General features: G+C 39.3%; 1 protein-coding gene across 5 annotated transcripts in view; it reads right to left on the reverse strand.

Annotated features, from left to right (window-relative positions):
* The window catches only part of LOC140316440 (nuclear receptor ROR-alpha B-like), a 29,226-nt gene that overhangs the window by 4,104 nt on the left and 7,651 nt on the right, over positions 1 to 17,471 (reverse strand). For 2 of the 5 annotated variants that reach the window (XM_072394274.1, XM_072394273.1), the window contains exons 6-7: positions 9,958 to 9,987; positions 740 to 825 (exon numbers count right to left, since the gene is read on the reverse strand). In XM_072394274.1, coding sequence (XP_072250375.1) covers positions 740 to 825; positions 9,958 to 9,987 — 116 coding nt within the window. Of the gene's footprint in view, positions 1 to 739; positions 826 to 9,957; positions 9,988 to 15,806; positions 16,227 to 17,471 lie in introns of those variants that run through there. The other 3 variants (XM_072394277.1, XM_072394276.1, XM_072394275.1) reach the window with 3 other exon arrangements.

Consider the following 17,471-nt stretch of genomic DNA (forward strand, 5'->3'; position numbering starts at 1 on the left):
AAAACAAACAGCTAATACTGGCCCACATTATATCCTGTCTCTGAAGGTCAAAGGAAGACTTCAACATTTTGGCTTTCTAACAGAAAGCAAGATGAGGTGATTGAAAGCAATCTTATATTCACCAAGAAGCTGGAGCAACAACCTGTTAACTCATCTTATTGAATCAAACCATCGCAGACTTCAAGAAGTAACTGTTATTAGCTGAGAAACAGTTTAACTAACAGTTATAACTATAAGATGTATTGTAATATTTACTGAGCTTTAGAGGTACTGGAAGTTGTAGCTTTACTTACAGGCTAACTCTTTCCTTCTTACAGTATTAATGCCAGGCTTTGCTAAAAGGCTGGTATGAATAGCGTTATACTTTATGGACAACTACAGTCAGTCAAGTGTTTGAAGAGTGATGCATCCCACGAACGTCGCAGAAATCAAAGACTTTAATCTCTTTTAAATCTATTTTAGATTTAAAAAAATGTCTCTCTAATGTGTGAAATTGCTTGGTAGTCAACTGTTACTTTAGAAAATGTGAAAATGGAGGGATGTTAATGTGTTAATGCAATACTGCACTTATATGCCCTGAAATAAAGATGAAAATCCATCTATATCTATCAGCAGTGCACAGGTGCAAAAGTACAAGAATGGTCTCAAATTCATCGTGAGTCCGGCGGAAGGAGGGAAGGCTCAGTCTGGTGATGTGTGTGTGAGTGTGTCGATTGCATGTTGGTCTGCTGTATCTCACCTTGCAGCCCTCACAAGTGATGACTCCATAATGCACTCCAGAGGACTTATCACCACAAATCTTGCACGGGATAACTTCAATCTGGGCTGAGAGGACACAAAAGTAGAAAAAGCAGAGTTAGCATTTTTCCAATGCAGAACCCTTGTTTCGCTCATTAAGAAAACACGCAATGAGACGAGTTAGTGAAACAAAGTTAAATGATACTGGCTCTTTGGCGTCATAACCGATAGATCAATAGAAGGCACAATCAACAAATAACTGGTTGATATGAAATCCTCATGAAGACTAAAAGGTTTCCTCCTACATTCACACAATCTTGAGTTTGTCGTTTTAAGTAAACAATGAATGTGCAAATTATTAATATCAAAGAACATTCTTTATTATAATTGATTCAAATCAAATAGCTCATCCTTGTGTTTAAATATGCTAACTTGCAGCTTAACATAATGCATAGTTTCACCCAAAGTTACAGACTTCAAAGTGATTCCCACAATGAGAACTTGCACCTTATGCTGTACTTTCCCTTGAACAACTATTTCTTGTTGTGTGGTCATTGTAAACCAAAGGTATTTTCCTCTTAAACACCTCTTACCTTAATAATAATGAACAAAATAACATCAAATGCAACCAGAGGAGAGTCGTCTGAGGACGTGGAATATTTGCAAATGGAGTTTGGCGGAGAATATGAAGGTGTCAACCTCAGAGTCCTTTTAAGTGGTTGTCTGGCTTTTCTTTCATTCTGACTGTCCCTCTTTCATGTCATTTCTTTACTTTGTGATCCTTCTCTGTCTAGCTCATAAAGGACACAACTGCCAGTAATGCACTCTTTCCTTCATCACTGCCAGTAATGGCCATCCCCCTCTCACCTCCCCCCGTGCCCCTGATCTCTGTAAATTCTCACACCCCTCAGCCTTTAGCTCCTCTGACAGTCAGGTTCACGAAAGCAGCAGAACTGTCGACGAGCTGTCTTGTGCGCTCTAAAAAGAATATCTCAACACATTTAACACCGATTATGTCACACAACATAGAGGCACGCCGCACTATGACACAAATAACACAAATAACACAAGAATCTTTTATCTGCTTGTGTCATCTTCTGTCTCCCTTCCACAACAGCACCGAAGGTGTGTCTATGCTCCGCGATACAAGATTTCACGCGCCAATGTTGCCTTTATACAGTAGTAAATGCATTTCCGTGCATAACTGTGTCAGATTTCTTGGTAAGTGTGTGTTAGTGTGTCAATGTGTGCCCTCTTTTTCTGCTGCCACAGGGATCATGTGAAGGCTTCTGCAGACAACAGCCCATCTCAGAGTGAATAACAACCAGCATAGGCAGCAGAGGCAGTGTGGAGTGTGACAAAGACTGACCACTTACAGAATCCAGCTCATGCTAATATAGATGACTGACATCAATATTCACGCTAATGAGGGTGAGGATATTTCACCAAATTCTGCAACTGACAGCATTATATTTAGTATAAATAAACCACTCAATAGGATTATATCTGCAAGCCACATTGCCTATTGAGTGAAATAAAGTGGCTGAGCTGTGACTACAATTGTATTTCTGTTAATGGTGCAGGATATGTGGAGAGAACATCAGTGGTCTCTGCTTTTTTTCTAGCTATTTCAGTTCTGATTGTCAACCTCAAACAACAGGAAATCCACCATGACCCACAACCTTTCACTGCTCACACACGCAATCTCGCACACAAAAACAGTAATCACTTACACTGTCCCCCCCTTCAACCTTCCATGCAATCACACCTCTGATAATTCTCAGGTTTAACACACTGAACGGTGTGTGAAGAAGAGAAACACTAAATCAGGGGTTCTTCTCTCGTGCCAAACTTAAAGATAAACACCGACCTGTAGTTAAAAGTGTGCAAGTGTGAGGATCTCAGTGGCTGGAAGCAGCAGTTATGAATTCATTTCAGCCTCATCTTGTTATCTCTGGCCACAGGTTAAAACCAATCAAACCCAGAATCTCCTGGTGTGTGTGCAAGTGAGTTTCTGAGAGATAGTGAACTAGAAACACTGTGCCACCTTTAGCTCTTCCATTTGAGTCTTTTTTGGTAACCATAGATGGGTGATTGTGTGTCAGCTTAAGCAAGTGAAAAACATGACAAATGAAAGATAAATAGATGAGTGGAATAGTATAGAGAGAATTTCAACTCCTTATTCCACCGAGAATTGTAGCTGCGAAGTAAATGTTTCAAATGTTAAAACTATTTACGAAAACATATACATACCAAATTTTTCAAAAACTTTAGGACAGCGGTGTGTTTACCACGGTACATCACCTCTTCTTTTAAAAACTTCATGCTGAAGAAGACAAAATCGGGTTTGTGTGTGTGTGTCATCCAGCACAAACTTCAAAATAATGTATTTTAACTTTTTACGGGTGGAACTCTGTGGCAAGTAATCTAGAAAGAGAACATTTTGCCATCTTGTCCTTCTAACTGAAACCATCTTGTTTTTTAATACCTAAGCTTTAACCTTGAAGTACTTTTTGATGCCCAACTACGAACACCTGATCCCAAGTAGCTTGTAATGTGCAAAACAGCGACAAACCGGCGAGTGAGAGCATAATGAAAGAAAAGAGAGGAAAAGGAAAATGACAGAATGCAGGAACAATATTTAATAATTAGATAAAATTACTAGAAAATATGAATGGGATGGGACTCAGTCCTGGCTCACTTAATTGTGTGGCGCTGTCCTAATGCCTCCAAATGAGCTGATTTGATTAAATACTGTGACACTGAGTTAGTCTATGCAGTTATTTGTGTCTGAAGTAGCACAAAACAATTTCTACATTTTGTGGACACTAATCATCAGATTAAATTTATGTGAATATTTCCCATTTTGTCGGGACACTGGGCTGCACTGGCTGACAAATCTCATCTGGGTGCCAGCACACATCGCGCCACAACCTGGATCCTTCATTTTTCAGCGCTAAACTCTTCAAGTTCCAAACATCATGAGCACTGGTGCTTCACCACATCACTGCGAGTGCTGACTTTTGAACTGTGTGCTGACATCAAGCTGGACCTCGTACTCTTTAGGTGGGGGCAGCAATGTCCGTGCAATCTAAGAGGATTTAAAAAATTTGATGTGTCAAATCATAGATTTAATTTCGTGTTTGTGGATGTAGTAACTAACAGTGTTGCTCCTGGGCTCATGGACTGATTTCCTTAACAGACTGGCGTCTGTCTTTGAGTCTCCAAACTGCCATTCAGAACAGAGTTTTAGTCTTTCCCTCATGTGTACACTGATTTGGACTTCTGTTGGGGAACCTTAATCTTGAATTGCTGAACTTATTGCCATCAGACCCTTTCAAACTAAAACTAAACTCATAATTTCTTCTTTCTTTTTTGTTTCCCTTTTAGCACTTGGAAGTTTCAAAACATTCAACATTTGATAAGTTCTTGTTTAAATGCCGTGTTTTTAATACTTTTCAAGAAAAAAAAGCTGTGCTAAATTATTAGTTCTACCCTCATGCACCTCAGCATGACTCAGCTAAAAATCTTCATCAATATCAATCATTAATTGATATTTTTCACTGCATCTCTTTACTGTTAAATCCATAAAATGAGCATTCATTTTTGCTTTCTAAGATGGACTTTCCTACCAACACCATTTATTTGCATTAACTGCATAATCTATATCTTTTTGCAAACTGTCAACATTTCACATTTCCGCTGTGTTCCACCTGAAATCGGTCGGGTTTCTGTAGATGCACTGCAGAGAGCTGCTATGACTAACAGACATGTGATCATTTAGGCAATACACACAGTCCAGTCAAACGAGAGAGTTTTTTTAGAGAACGCATGTGTTATGCGCTGCGTTAAGGAGGTCTGAGTACAGTAGATGTTCAGCGGTGGAAATGTTCTGATTTGTCAGTGAAAACAAAACAGTGCCACCTCCCTCGCTTCCGCATGCAAAGAATACCAACAAGCAACCACACAGGGAAAGTCTGAAAGTCTTTTCATTGGTATTAGGCAAAATCAATAATGTACTGGCAAAAACAGTGTCGCTGTACAAAAAAAAAGGGGTTGAATAAAATAATAAATTGCATAATTTATCATGGTAAACACAAATCTTAAAACATGGCTTCTCTTGAGTTTTAATGAAATTGTTTCCACAATTCTTGTATTTTGTGTCCTGTTTTACTTCCATAATGTTCGCAGATCTACCGGAGACAAGAGGATATTTTTGGAATCAGCTTGGGGCTGGTGATGGGGCTAAATGTGAGACATTTGGCAGTTATGCCAACTAAAGGGGCGCTCACTAACAGCAGGCAGAGGTAAGAGAGAATCAGGGTAAAGGTGCCAAATAACCCGTTTTCTTTTATTCTAAACACATTTACTCCTTTCAACTCACAGTTCTCACACTTATTACCCTCTGGTCATGATGCCCAGGACACCAACCAGCAAAAAAATATGCCGGGGTTGTTGAGGGTGCACTCCATAATGTTATTTTACACAAGGGAAACGGACCAAGTGCAAATAGTCTGTGTTTTACAAAAAAAAAAAGAGAGAAACCCCCCCCCCCCAAAAAAAAATCAAAGCCGCAAAATGTTTGTAACAAAGCTGGATATTTTATATAGAAATGCAGTATTTTATATAGAAATGAAATTGCGAGAACGAAAACAACTGATATGCGTTATTAATGTGTGTGTGTGTGTGTATGTTTTTGTGTTTTGGGGGACAACAGCATAGATGCATATCAATCACTCTGTCAGCAGTCTGTTCTTTGCCCTGTAAACAGACAGAAAACCTCAACTTTCCTCTGACGGAAGCTTACTTTTGCGACATGAGCAAGATTACAAATAAAGTTTGTATACACACACAACACCTTTACAAACACACACACACACACACACACACACACACACAGGTTGTTATTCTAGCAAAGACACACATACTGTAATAAATAATATGCTTTCACTTTTTTACCCAGGAAAGGATCATACTATTTGGGATAATCTAATGTATTCTTTTATAACGTAAAATAATAAATACAAAGCAGGTTAAGCAAAAGAATTTTTTTTTTAAATATCGTTTCAGTTCACAAGACCGTCTTTAATTCATACAAATATCACTTTATGATTTTTGTTGAGGTTCTTGCTCAAGATCCTCAACAAAAATCAAGGTGTTTGAAGTCATTTCAAAGTTTTTTGTCATCGCTAAATTTTCTATCGTATCAAATAAAATGTTAAGAGGGCCAAAAAGAGGACAAAAGCTTTTTTTTTTGGCAGAAGAAGCAGTATGCATAATACTACATAATAAAAACAGTGGTATGATAGTAAATTATGTCGGTTTGCATTTGAAAATACGATGAAAAAACAAATTATTTCTATATATGTTGCACCACATTCAGTTTAAGATTAATTTGTCCTGCAGTGTCAAAATCAAACTGGTTTCATGACAACTAAGAAAAACAATCAAATGTGCCACTCAGACTTTCAGTGGAAGTTGTGATTGAAAACTGAAAATAATTTGTGATTTGGGAAAAAGAAAAGTAAGAACTGAATTATAATCAAGTGAAATAAAAATCATTACCAGACCAGTTAACGGCGTACGAAGAGACATAAAAGCAGCCGCATGATTCATTTGTGTCACAAAATGTATCTGGTTTAATGTGTTTCAGTGCTAAAGCATCTTTATGGCTAGTCTGTAGGGGTCTTTACATAAATGTGAGAGCTCCTTCTCAATTAGCTTTGATCCATTATTACAGAAGAATAAATAACAGACGGAGAAAAGAAAGAATCACCAACATCACATTATTTGAATACAAGGGGAATTATCAAAGCTGATCTGAACACTAATTTGCGTCATATTTGCCATATGCGACTTTGAAGTGCTTTCTGAATTTGAAAAGTGTTTGAAAAAGTAATGTTTTGACAGTAGCAAAGGGTATGAATCAGCTCAACTGCTGTATTTCATTTACCATATTTTCGGGGGGGAATGTGTCACCTGCGATTTTGATGTTTTCTTTGATCTTAAGCCAACCGCTTCGGCTGCTTTGGAAGTGCTGTGCAAGTTTCTGCACCCAGAGGAACAAGGAAATCCTTTCTGATAAAGAAACTGTAGAAGATCTACACAGGAATCCCCCGAACAAAGCCATATGAACTGTGTGTGTGTGTGTGTGTCCTTCAGGTCTAATAAAAGAGCCTCGTTTTCCAGGTGTGGAGAAGACACAAATATATTAGGCAGCATCTTCATCTGTTAGAGCCTGCTCTCCTCGAGTACGCGTGTGCAGGATCCACTGTGCAGCTGCACGGCAGAAATACGGTACATCTCAACGCCATCTACTAAGCAGCTGCAGAGGTGTGCGTGTCTGTGTGTGTGTGTGTGTGTGTGCCTGTTGCAACTGCAAGAACCTGTGATCAGTATGCAATTATTCCTCTTTGTCACATTTCTGTTTCTGCTCTACCTGTTCATTTCCATGTGTACGAAATCACATATTTCATATATATATATATATTTTTGTTGTTGTTTGTTTCTGCAACCTGTCTGCTGAATGCACATGGAGCCAGTCCAGTTAAACCGATGCACTGCGGTGATACAGCATCCTGTTTTCCGTTGGTTAGCACACGGTGGGAGTGTACGCAAAAAAAGATTAGCAGCAAAGCAAATGTGATAATCTTCTCCAATCGCCTGAGCGGTGGATCGATACTGGATGTCATATGTTCATTGCAATTACTCATTATAGAATCATATTAAGTCTAAAGAAAAGATAATGTGCTATATTGCAGGTGAAATTTATTACCAATAGCATACATTTTCATACAACTCGCTATGATTCTCACTCTCAGGGGTGTACTGTACGTGGGAGTGACAAAGGGTAGAAATATCTCTGGCATGATTCAAATCTTAAATCCATCAAAGGGAGCTCAAGGTTAGTCATGATGCCAAGCTATAAAACTGAAACACATCAATCAGAATGAACGTAGGCAACAGTCAGCCAGTGCAGAAGTTTGGAGAGACCCAAAAAAGTTTCAAAACAAATAAGACCATCTGTCTTCAAACGGCACACGGATAACAGAAAGAACATGTGTCTGTGTGTGTGTGTGTGTGTGTGTTTTTTTTCATTTGCAGGATGGCTGCACATGTCCTTCAGTGTTTTATCATCATATCATAAAATATAAAAAGCAGAAATTTAGTTGTGAACGCTGGAGACACTTCATCAAGGTTTCGCCATTCAGCCCAACGTTACATTTGAAGGAAGCTCCACCAAAAGCTTAATCACAGAATGATCGAGTTGTTTGAAGTCACAGCTGTCTGAGTCCGCATGAAAGCAAAGTTATTTTAGGGAGTTGATAAAAGCTCAAAAAGAGACAGCAACTCGCAACCATATCGTTCTCAGTAGCTGCCTTGATAATGACATTACGTGCCATCAGTTGCGTCGGTTGTAATTGATTTAATTGATAAAATGCCTTTTGATTTGACTGCCCACACACAAACAGACCAAAGAACTTCATCCCTACCTCGCATCATTCTCACTCCTCCACTTGTCTCAGATGTTTGTCCCACTTTCACAAACTCTCTCTTTTCCTCTATCTTTGTCTGACAACAGTCTATCACTTTTTTTTCTTTTTTTAAAAAAAAAAAAACAAACAAAGACTATCTTTTAATCTTGCTTCTTTTTTGTTCGTCCTTCAGAGAGCTGTGTCGGGTGCTCACTGCAGCTTCGGTACACATATTCAGACTTTTGAGTGACAGTCACCGCCTCACCTTCCTTGCTTGCATGCGTGTGTGTGTGTGTGAGTGAGGGAGAGAAAAAAAAAGACAAAGTAGGGGGGACCGTCCCCTGTCATCACTTTTTTTCTCAAGGTACTTTTTCCTCATACTTTTGTTGTTATCCTTCACCCCCTCACTCTATGATACACGTCAGAAAAATTTGCTTTTTAGTGTCTGACACCTTTGATACTCCATGAGAATTATAGGCAATCACTGGGGATGCAGTTAAAACATGTTCTTACACTCAGTGATTGATTTCAGTTTTGACCTTTTTTTTCTCTCTTTTGTTTATTCCAATTATACTCCTGAGACAAGAAACTTTTCTATTTAGTTTACTAGATAATAAGTGCTGTTTTCCTCTTGCAGCATATTTCCCTCTTCATCTCCAGCAGGTTTAAGCTCAGTTTGCAGATCTGCTTTTAAGGTTCCTCCACTGACGGGAGATGCATCAAGATCTTTCACTTTTGTAAAAATCTGGTAATAATACACTACAGTAATACTGTTAGAAGAAGGAGTCTTGGGTTAACATTTTATCTCAGTATAAAAAAATAAAGCATTTTAAATTACCAGAATCTGCCACGTTCAGGAGTAAGCAACATTATCCATTCTTTTAATTGGCAGCTGATCGATACTGTGATGTATTGCTGGGAAATGTAACCCGTGGTAATAGAATATATATTCCATACTCTATCCATATACTTTATGTGTAAAATCGTTGCGCTCGTTGTCTCTGTAAAGTGTCTAATCTAGTGTAGAAAACTTTAAGATGCATAGAAGTGGAAAGTAAACAGAAAAATATAGCAAAAAACTGAATTTCTAAAGTACAATAAAAGCACTTGATTAAATATATGTAGTTGCAATCCAGCACAGCTTCAGCAGCACCCTTGCTAGCCTCCCTTTGTTTTCATTCCCCCATCTTCACACACAAGACTGCCAAGGCTCCGAAACTAAAAAATAAAAAGTTATCCTTCCCCTCTGGCCACTATCTAAATCTACATTCACTCTTGAGCAATGATCAATGGAGTCATTAGAACTTAACCTCAGACCACCTAATATGAAGGCTGTGTTACACACATCATCCCAACACTTGATAACTTGACAACCAGGTGTGCCAAAGTTGTGGCAGAAAGTGTTAAACCAAAAGAGTTAAAAAAAGATGAGATGTTATCACTGTCATCTGCATTCAGATGCCAAAGTAGTTGTAGCTATGTGTGTGTGTGTGTGTGTAAGTGAGGGGGGCAGCGCAGGTGCAACACACCAAAACCCCATGGTGTTGCTAATGGCCCCACCCCAGCGATACCACTGTGCGCGTGTGTGTGTGTCGCACTACAGGTGCAACGTTGCATGTTCACTAACTATGAAGTTAACCACAATGCATGCACAAATATCTAGCACAAACACGAGCAGTGCCATTACCGCATACACACACACACACGCAAACATGTAGAAGGAGTGTGCTCACAGACAACTTACTCAAATGAGTCTTCTTGGACACGGCGCCTCCTGAGGGAGAAAGATAAACAGGCAGCGCATCAATAAGCAACACTTTCTAAACACAGGCTGGATTCCATATCAGCCAAGTGATCGTTACAGAGGCAGGTACAGAGGGTCTAAACCAAATATTAAATCCAGATTAAAAATGTCACACTGGTACCTTTCTTTTATAATCCCAGTTTATTTAATAGCGTTATTACATCTATTAAAGCGCCATCTTTGGGCCAAACATCAGCAGTTAAATTTATGCTCCTGTATACTTTTACTACATCTGAAATTAAATAGAAAAACAAAAGTTTTACTTCTCCACTAATTAGTTGGAGTTCACAGTGATGTGAACAGTTAACATGTCTCTAACAATGCCACAAAAATACAGCTTTCATGTTAATGCACCAATAGGAATGAGTCAGTGATATAATGTTGCAAAGTTTAAACTGCGAATACAAACAATAAAATACTGAAGTCACGTTTTTTTTAAACTTTTTTTCAACAGGACTCTGAGGTACTAATTTACTTCTTTACAAGTGAATTATCTAAAAAGGCAACATCATGATCACAAACGGTGATCCTCAAATGAGCCGGCTGGCCTGGTCATATAGACATATGACACGTCCTGAAGTCTCATCCACATCCTGAGAGTTAAACACACGTGGTTAGCCTTCAATACATATAGTCATGTGAAATAAAAGGTATAACCTCTCTCAGTTCTAATGTTTTACACAACAGGAAACAATAGAATACAATATGGTCTTGAAATTTGGTAAATACAAACTCAGATGAACAGCAAAAATCTAAACGCAGAGGTAGTGTGTGGAAAAACTAAGTGCACCCCATGTTTAATTCGGAACCAGTTTCAACAGCAAGAACTTAAGGTTCTTAAAGTGTCTTCTGTTTGACGTTATCAGTCTCACTCATCTTTGGGGAGGAACTATGGGCCGCTCTTGTTTACAACGTTGCTTCTGTTCACTGAGGTTTGCAGCATTCATTTATGCACAGCTCTCTTAAGGTCCCAGCACAGCACTTCACCTCGATTCGTCTCATTTTCAGGCGTTCTGTTGTGAATTTGCTGCTGTGTTTGGGATCACTGTCCTGTTGCGTCATCCAGTTTCAGCCAAGATTTATTTGTCGGACAGATGGCCTTACATTTGACTGGAGAAAACTTGGACTGGAGGATACAGAGGAGTTCATGGTCGACTCACTGACTGCAAGGTGCCCACGTCATGTGGCTGCAAAACAAGCTCAAAACCGAGCTGCCATGTTCTTTTGAGAGAGAAGAGGTTTTTTTTTCTCCCAATGACGTCAGTTTAATCTTTTTCTAATTGTGCTGTCTGAACTTTAACATTTAACATGCTAACTGACGCCCGTGGAGTCTGAGACGCAGTTTGCAGTCTCTGCGGTCAGCATTGCACAATCTGACCTTGACTGTTTTGAAAGTTTTCCACTTGCAAATAACCTTTCTCACTGTAGAATGATGGACTCTAAAATTGTTTAGAAATGGACTTATAACCCCTCCAAGATGAATGAGAAGCAACAGCTGCTTCCCTGAGATCGTTGCTGATGTCTTTCCTCCTTGGCATTGTGTTTACACACACCTGAATGCTCCAGACCAGCAAACTGACTGCTTTTATAGAGGTGCTCACACTTGCCGATGATCAATAAATCAAGTTAATTTGATTAGCAGCACCCGGCTGCTACTTAGCCTCTGAATTCCTATGGAAGCAGTATGGTGGTACTGTATTTATTCTTTGTTAGATAAACAATGAGACGTCGTGTCGTTGTCCATGAGGTTTGTATTTACCAATTTTTTTTTTAAGTTGTAAAACCGTATGATTAAAATAAGGTGGACTTTCTGTAATGGACTCTGTAACAGATTCACATATGGGACAGATAAGAAGCCTTGACTATGTGATGGTGGGGAGGTTGAATTAGAGGATTGCTTTTTAGACTAGTGGGTCTATGATATGTTCGTGCAACACACACGAGACAAAGGCAGAGGAAGGTGGGTGTCTGTGAGCAAGGTCTTTTTTTTTCTTTTTGTCTGCCTGTTTGACCACAATTGTGAGAGAATCTGAATTGCAGTCGGTGTGAAAGAAGGTTGGTGCTGAACCAACAGGTTTATTTCTGGCGTTGTATGTATCTGTATGTGTGTGTGTTTGTGAGAAATAAAGTCTAAGCAGATAAGTATCAATGAAAGGCGTATAGCTAGCTGGTCTTTGTCTGGCGCCAGTACAAGTCCTCTGTGGTTTTCTCTATTTCCCTCCCCTCATCAAATCAGTTTTGCTTCATAAGCAGAAAGTATGGAATGAAAGCAGAGCACTTGCGGAAAATGTAAAAACACGTTAGAACCAACTGAGCAGTTGTTTTTATGTGCATGCTTCTGTAAATAAATGGTAAATAGTTATAATAAACAAGATCCAACCAGCTCTTTAGAACTAAACAAAAATCTTTTTTTTTTTTTTTAAATGGAGGTTGATTAATTTTTTTTACTAAATTGTTGGATTTTTCATGAATTAGTGGCCTCAGGATTTTGGAGCATAGTGCTTATGTTGAACAACTAGGTATTGCACTTAGTCTGATGCGAAATGCACCTCACAGTTGCCTAAAGCACACTTTGAACAACTATAATTTATCAAATGTGTAACCTGTGATCTTTGGTTCCAAAATGCACCAACAGCAGAATGGATTTTTACATTTTTGTTTGGTGGCTGTGAGATGAAAAAGGGGTCTTACACACTCACAAACATCTGCGCCTGAGCAAACTAAATGAGACACAGCATGGACACAGTCAGCACGACACAGCTTTCAGACAGGCCATAAAGCCACCACGCGCTCCTCATTCAGGAGTCTGCTGATTACAGAGGCACAAACAACACCACCGCTCATCAGTCAGAATCTCTCTAACATGTCTGCACTCTAACATCTAAGCTAGCTGCTAAAGTGACAGTTGCTGCATTACATAACAGCACTGAAGACTACTGAGCCTAAAAGAGTAGGTTGAAAACTTTGCCTGAATACAAACATGTTTAGAGCAAATACTATTAAGCTTTTAGTGTCAGATGAGGTTCTTTATAACCATTCCAATGTAACACTAAATAGAAACATGAAGGTAGATTATGTTTTTTTTTGGTTTATATAATGTGACTGGATTAAAAGAAAGTAAAGACGTGGAATTCATTTACATAATGACTACCAATTATAGTATATAAATAAAATAAAAGAGAAAATAAATCCACCTATATCCGAGTTTGATAAGAAAGATTTAGCTGCTGCTCAGGATTAAAGTAGATTGTTGACCCCCAAGGGGCATTAATGCTAAATCTTTAGAGGTAATTTGACTTGCTGAGAACAGCAAAACACATCAGAAGTGAGCTTTTCAAAATAAAATAGCATGAAATCTTAAAATAAATCATTATGAATATGTTGATGATGCCACACTGGCAGCCAGTGAACTGAAGGTAAATTCTCATGAAAATGGTGTCTTTCTTTTTTACTAAAAAAGTAACAAGTGCTGAAAATCAGAGAGGAACACGGTGCAATTAAAGATTCTGAAGATTCTCTCTTGAAGGAGACAGACTACAGCTGTCGGAATATGTTGGCTTATAAACATTATTGTGTAGAGAATTTGTATATTTTGCTGCATAATAAAAGGAGAAAAGGATCAGACTCACAGCAGATCGGTAGCACACCACAAAGACTTTGTTTCAGACGGTGAACAGTTTTGTGGAGTGAGTGGCAGTAAAGAGTACAGTGCTCGAGAAAAATGAGAAGACACCCACAGCAGCCACTAAAACCAAGACACTCATCACCCGAAGAGGAGCCAACTCAGCAGTATGAAACTAAATATGAACAGAAACAACCACACCAAATCCCCACTTTAACCTGAACAAACCCATTCCAGCACCTGAGAAGTAAGCTGATGTTGTTTTATTCTAAATCCTTAAATCCCTCAACATCCACTTTTAACATTTTGTTTCCCTTTAAGTAGCTTTAATCTTGTTAAAATGGTCTTTTTCTACTTCTACGTCAGTATGATCTTGTTTGTTGCATCATTACATGCTCCAGCGTCAGCTGTGCATCAAATCCCCTCAAAATTCAATCATATGGTATTTGGTGTGTTTGTCATCTTTATGCAGATTTTAAACAAACATTTTTAGATTTGAGCAATGTTTAGTTACACAGCAGTTATTAGACTGAGTCTTAAAAAATGAGCTTAAATGATCTGCCTCCTTGAAGTGCCTTGAGATGACATTGTTGGGATTTGGCTCTTTGTAAATACAACTGAATTGAAAAATGTAATTAAGTCTACCTACAGTTCAAATTAGCATGCTCGCATCTTTCTACTGGCACTGAAACAAAAAATGTGAGAGCATGTGTAAATGATCTATACATTTAAAGTTGGTATCTGTGCTTTCATACAAGCAATACAACTCATAACCCTTAATACCAATGCTGCACATTTCCTCTTATCTTGCTGTTGTCCTTTAATCATAGTCCATTCCCCATTCTTAAGCTTACTTGATAATGTAAAACACTTTAAATCAAATTGGTGTAAATGTACATTATAGGCAAATACTTAACTGTGTTTTTTCTCTCTTCTCCTTCTTGTTCGTCTTTCTAACTTATGGTTATATAATGATGGGTAAATCACTTATTTAAATACATTGCTTTAAATACAAAGTCAGAATCAAAGAACTTAATTGGCAACAGTGGTATTGAGTCATTTGCATTTCTTTCTCATAAAACTTCCAGATGCACTGATGGAGAGTAGTTCCAGACTGAATAGGCTGAGCAACATGAAATACTTTTGAGATGTGGCATGAATTCACTATCTAAGTGGCTACGTCAAAACAAGTGGGCAAATAAAGCCAAAAAACGACTGCTTGTTGTTGTATTTCTTCAAAGTTAAACTGTTGAGTTAAATCAGAAGTAAATCAGAAGGTTTGACTGGAACAGTATGAAACTGAGATCCTCCTATATTCGCTCAAGAAAAGGTTACACATTCTTGTTCCACCTCTGGAAAAAAAAAAAAAGAAGAAGAGGGGCCACTGTCTTTTCCCCACCGTGCACTTCACATGACATGTTGTTCAGTGTTCACATAATCTCCCTCAGGTAACAAACTGTGCTGCCATGCATGGAGAGAAGTAGGAAAGGTGTGCAGTAGGTTTCTGTGGCAGAATGATGACCTGTCTTATCTCCTGTGACAGCCAATGGTTTGATTTATAGCCAACGAGAACTCTGAATAGAAAAGCATCGGCCAGAAGCAGAAGCAAAAATAAGAGCTAATCCCCTTGGATTATTCCGGCTTAGTGCCATTCTTACCCACTCGCAGCGCCTTACAACACTCCAATGAAAGGGATGAGGAGGGTTATTGGGGTAAACATGGATAAGAGGGGAGTGACTGAAGGTGCAGGAAAGGTGAGCAAAGTGAGATAATGAGTGAGTGGGTGACAGTGGGAACCATGTGGCATGCTGGGAAAAAAAAAAGGACACATGACAGCTACTTCCTTCTTTTATAATTATTCTGTCACAAAGAACTGTGTCTGATCAATTGGTTTTTTTAGACCTTCTGTTTGGTTTTTTTGTTTGTTTTCTTTAGCTTTTAGACGTTTAGTGGCATATGTCTGTAGACATACCTATCCTGGAAAATCAGAGAACAATTTCCATACTTGCTGTCCCAACCAGAGGAACCCTGAGGGCATGGCTTTCTTTGCATAACAGAAAAACGCAAATAATCACTGCACAATTAAAGTGAACTAAACAGGCTCCCCCCCCCCAGCAGTGCCATTAGAGGTGTTGCATGCATCATCTGCGATGATCGATCCTCTTACCTTTTTTGCTGGGGGTGTCAGCGGGGGGCAGGTCGGTCTCCTCATATTCCATAACTCTCTTGTCAAAACACCGGCTGGCCCTACACGCGCATACGCTCACCTATCTCTCTCACACACACGCAAACCAAAATGTATGCAAACTGAACTTGTTTTTAACTCCACCTGCCTATTTTTAAGCTGCGAGGCATTATGACAGAACTCTTGCTACCTGTTGGCTCTTCTAGCGCCCGGGCCGGCGCAGGCATTTGAAAACATGCACTGCCATCGCGCCTCCTTCCAGTGTTACGGGTCCCAAAACTCAGCCGTCATCTTTTTGACCCTCTCTGTCAGTCTGCCTTAGTCAACAGTACCCCCTCCTCCGGTGTGGATGTTGTGAAATAATTCAGTTCCCCACGCGGCAGTGCAGTGAGTGCAGCTGGACCGGACGGCCGTAGCTACACAAGCCGCGCGCCCGCCGCTCACACCACCCCCCGCCCCCCCTCCTCCCTGCGCTCTCCGTGAGCCCTGACCGTCCGAGGCTGGAGAGAGTTATGTCACCGGGGGTTACGTAATAGCAGCGGATCGGGTTTGCTTTGAAGTGCTCAGTTGAGAAATATAATCCCGTGTTGCTGCTACAAAATTTCCGCCACACTAATCGAGAAAATACAACGCGGAGACATGACTTTCCACTGGCCTGTTGTTTCCCTACTACACCGGAGACGGAAAACGCTCCAGTAAAATCCCCTCGAATGTTTGTATCATTTTGTTGGGTTCTTAGAATCACCTGCAGGGACATGCGATGCTGTAGTGTGCAGGGAATCAGGTATTTGATGGTATGCAACGCCTCGTTTAAACATAGAATGGTAGACACAAAGAAAACGATGAATAATCGATGTCTTCTCGGTTTACATCATTGTGGTAAATGCTTCTTTAAGACAGGGTGCCTACTGGGCACATATACTGTAAACGGAGCAGCTCATGCCAGTGGGGAAGTAACTGAGTACTGTACTTTTACTCCTACTTTTGGCAACTTATGGACATCAAGTAGGTTCTTGTACATGTACACAATGCTGAAATTTGTTTAGTGCTAAGAATCTCACAGCAAAGTAGATGGCTGCCAATAAAATAATAAAAGTAGAATAATACTTAATTAATCCCCAAAAAGTAAGAATTATTTAAAGAGTCGATATGTTATAGGCTATAGCGGTGGGTAGGATTGACCTATCACGGCCCCTATTGCAGCAGAGCAGAAGAAGCCTCTGATTGAGGGCTCTCATTGTTTGAGGGAATGTAGCATTATGTATGTAGCATTGGCCATCATGTTTAACAGCTTGTGCAACATTATAATTTGAACAATCAGCTAAAAAAAAGGCTGCAACGTTCCAGAATCAACATGTTATGAAACCACAGGGATTTTAAGCAATCGTTCAGTTAATTCTGAAATTTTAGATCAAATACTCTTATTTGACATCCCAAGGATGCTCAGCTGTTTACAGTAAATCCGTTTTATGGTGTGTACTTCCTTTCAGTTCTGTAGAGCTCACCAAGCTGACCTTGTAAAACTAATGTGAAAAGCAATTTGTAAATTTCAACAGCTCCAGATATCTCCTGATAGACATTACATGGTAAAAAACAAACAAATGTGAACTCGTCCCATATAATACAGACAAGTCACAGACTTCAGAC

This window comes from Leuresthes tenuis, unplaced genomic scaffold (assembly GCF_036924035.1).
Source record: "Leuresthes tenuis unplaced genomic scaffold, fLeuTen1.0.hap1 SCAF_10, whole genome shotgun sequence".
In the NCBI taxonomy this organism is placed as follows: Eukaryota; Metazoa; Chordata; class Actinopteri; order Atheriniformes; family Atherinopsidae; genus Leuresthes; species Leuresthes tenuis.